We start from the raw sequence: 3,087 nt of genomic DNA on the forward strand, positions 1-3,087 counted from the left end.
AACAACCACCCCAACTCAGAGACACTTTCCCCCCCACCGTGGTGGTGCCGGGGTCACGCTCACACCCGCCCCGGTGTCTGGGGTCTGTTGCACCGGCACACGGCCCCCCCCGGCGCCCTGCGAGGGAGGCCAGCTCGCTCCCCAGGCTGGGCTCCATCAGGGCCGGCCACCGCCCCAATCCCCACCACCCCAGTAGTGTCGAGCCCGCAGCAGCCACCTTACCCGTTTTCCTGCTCAAACCACCTTTTCAGGGCGCTAGCTGCTGCCCCAGCTCAGTGGGCTGCAGGCACCCACCCCACGGTGGGGCACAGAGACTGCCAGCAAGGTCTTCCTCGCCCCCCCCCCCACCCCCAACCCCACTACTGCCCCTTCACAGAGAGAAGGAGGATAGATTTATGCTTTAAATAAATTTTATTTATTACCAAAATTTCCAGAAGCCAAATCCGGCTTTTTTTTTTTTTAATCTTCCATCAAGATTTTCATGCATAACTTGGAACTTGTCAACTGCAACAGTCGAGTGGTTACTTTAGAAGAGACACTTAAAGAGACAAACATCCAGAGTACAAACAGCTGTATCTGAATTAACAAAACTTGTCTATTACTAACCTTATAAAGCAGGACGTGCCTTCCCTTTTATCAAAACCAAGCTGACAGATCTGCCTTTATACACACCCAACAGAATAAACTCTGTTATCGGCAAGGACGTTTTCCTTAAACGTTAGAAAAAAAAATACAAAGCAAAAGAACGGCGTGACTGTCCATAAACCAGTCTATGCTGCAGTCCTCTTTAATCTACTTCTTCGATGGTCGGGCCACCGGAGCCTCCCGCCCCAGCCCCTCCAGCTCCCTGGTACAATTTTGTGACGATCGGGTTGCAGAGTTTCTCCAGCTCTTTCTGCTTGTGCTCGTACTCTTCCTTCTCGGCCATCTGGTTGCGATCGAGCCAAGAGACCACCTCCCTGCACTTGTCGAGCACTCTCTGCTTGTCCTGGTCACTGATCTTTCCCTTCAATTTATCGTCCTCCACTGTCTGCTTCATGTTGTAAGTGTAGGACTCGAGGGAGTTCTTAGCTGCCACCCGATCTCTGTTAGCTTCATCCTCCGCTTTGTATTTCTCCGCTTCTTGCACCATACGGTCAATGTCGTCCTTGCTAAGGCGACCTTTGTCATTGGTGATGGTGATCTTGTTCTCCTTACCCGTGCTCTTGTCCACAGCACTGACGTTCAGGATACCATTGGCATCGATGTCAAAAGTGACCTCGATCTGGGGGACTCCACGGGGTGCCGGGGGGATGCCTGTTAGGTCAAATTTGCCCAGCAAGTTGTTGTCCTTCGTCATAGCCCTCTCACCCTCGTACACCTGGACCAGGACACTGCTCTGGTTGTCTGAGTAGGTGGTGAAGGTCTGAGTTTGTTTGGTAGGAATGGTGGTGTTGCGCTTGATGAGAGCAGTCATCACTCCACCGGCTGTCTCGATGCCCAGGGACAGAGGGGTGACATCCAACAGCAGCAGATCCTGCACGTTCTCAGACTTGTCTCCCATGAGGATAGCTGCTTGCACAGCAGCGCCGTAAGCAACAGCCTCATCAGGATTGATGCTCTTGTTGAGCTCTTTGCCATTGAAGAAGTCCTGTAGCAGCTTTTGGATCTTGGGGATACGGGTAGAGCCACCTACCAGCACGATCTCCTGGATCTGGCCCTTGTCTAGCTTGGCATCACGCAGAGCCTTCTCCACTGGCTCCAGGGTGCCACGGAAGAGATCAGCATTGAGCTCCTCAAAGCGGGCACGAGTAATGGAGGTGTAGAAGTCAATGCCCTCGTACAGGGAGTCAATCTCAATGCTAGCCTGCGTGGAGGAGCTCAGGGTGCGCTTCGCCCTCTCGCAAGCTGTACGGAGTCGCCTCACTGCTCGCTTGTTGCCAGCAATGTCACGCTTGTGCTTACGCTTGAATTCTTCCACAAAATGGTTCACCATGCGGTTGTCAAAGTCCTCCCCACCCAGATGGGTGTCACCAGCTGTGGACTTCACCTCAAAGATGCCATCCTCAATGGTAAGGATGGACACATCAAAAGTGCCCCCTCCTAAGTCAAAGATGAGCACGTTCTTCTCTCCGGCCCGAGTACCTTTCTTGTCCAGGCCATAGGCTATCGCGGCTGCTGTGGGCTCATTGATAATACGCATCACATTAAGGCCAGTGATGGTGCCAGCATCTTTGGTGGCCTGGCGCTGGGAGTCATTGAAGTAAGCAGGCACTGTGATGACAGCATTCTGTACCTTGCGCCCCAGATACGCCTCAGCAATCTCCTTCATCTTGGTGAGGACCATGGAGCTGATCTCCTCTGGGAAGAAGGTCTTCATCTCACCCTTGTACTCCACTTGCACCTTAGGCTTGCCACCCTCATTCACCACACGGAACGGCCAGTGCTTCATGTCAGCCTGCACCGTGGGGTCATCATACTTGCGGCCAATGAGACGCTTGGCATCAAAGATGGTGTTGGTAGGATTCATAGCCACCTGGTTCTTGGCAGCATCGCCGATGAGGCGCTCTGTATCAGTGAAGGCCACGTAGCTGGGCGTGGTGCGGTTGCCCTGGTCATTGGCAATGATCTCCACTTTGCCATGCTGAAAGACACCCACGCAGGAGTACGTGGTGCCCAAGTCGATGCCGATTGCCGGCCCTTTGCCAGACATGGTTTCAGGTTTCTCTGGTGGGCTCCTCGCTCTCGTTAGCACTCGCCTGTCCCGCCGCCCGCTCCCGCTGCCCTCCGCGGCGCGATGTGCCGTCGGGGCGCCCTCGCCGCCTGCTTTATAGCCGGCGTCGCCGCCTTCTGGAACCTGCCAGAACCCTGCTGGCCAATCTAGACGCCCGCCCCCCACCACTGACCAATCGCCTCCCTGAGTCGCCGAAGAGCGCCCGCCCTCTAATTCCTGGCCAATCAGAACCGCGGTGCCCACCCCTCAGCCCAACCCTCCCCGCTGTACGGTGGCCAAGACCCAACTTCTTCCTGTTTTTTCTCGATCCGTCTCGGCTTGCGGAGTGCGCCACGGCTCTCGGCCAATCACCACTCGCGCTTCACATTCGCCCC

General features: G+C 55.2%; 1 protein-coding gene across 1 annotated transcript; it reads right to left on the reverse strand.

Annotated features, from left to right (window-relative positions):
• Positions 1–392: 392 nt before the first annotated feature.
• HSPA2 (heat shock protein family A (Hsp70) member 2) lies at positions 393–2,792 on the reverse strand. The gene has a single exon (XM_075104101.1). It carries the CDS (start codon positions 2,690–2,692, stop codon positions 788–790), a length of 1,905 nt encoding a protein of 634 aa, XP_074960202.1. The 5' UTR covers positions 2,693–2,792; the 3' UTR covers positions 393–787.
• Positions 2,793–3,087: the final 295 nt, after the last annotated feature.

The sequence above is a fragment of the Phalacrocorax aristotelis genome, chromosome 9 (genome assembly GCF_949628215.1).
Source record: "Phalacrocorax aristotelis chromosome 9, bGulAri2.1, whole genome shotgun sequence".
NCBI lineage: Eukaryota > Metazoa > Chordata > Aves > Suliformes > Phalacrocoracidae > Phalacrocorax > Phalacrocorax aristotelis.

Coding starts and splice junctions, on each gene's coding strand:
- HSPA2 (XM_075104101.1), bottom strand. CDS start 2,692: ATGTCTGGCAAAGGGCCGGCAATCGGCATCGACTTGGGCACCACGTAC.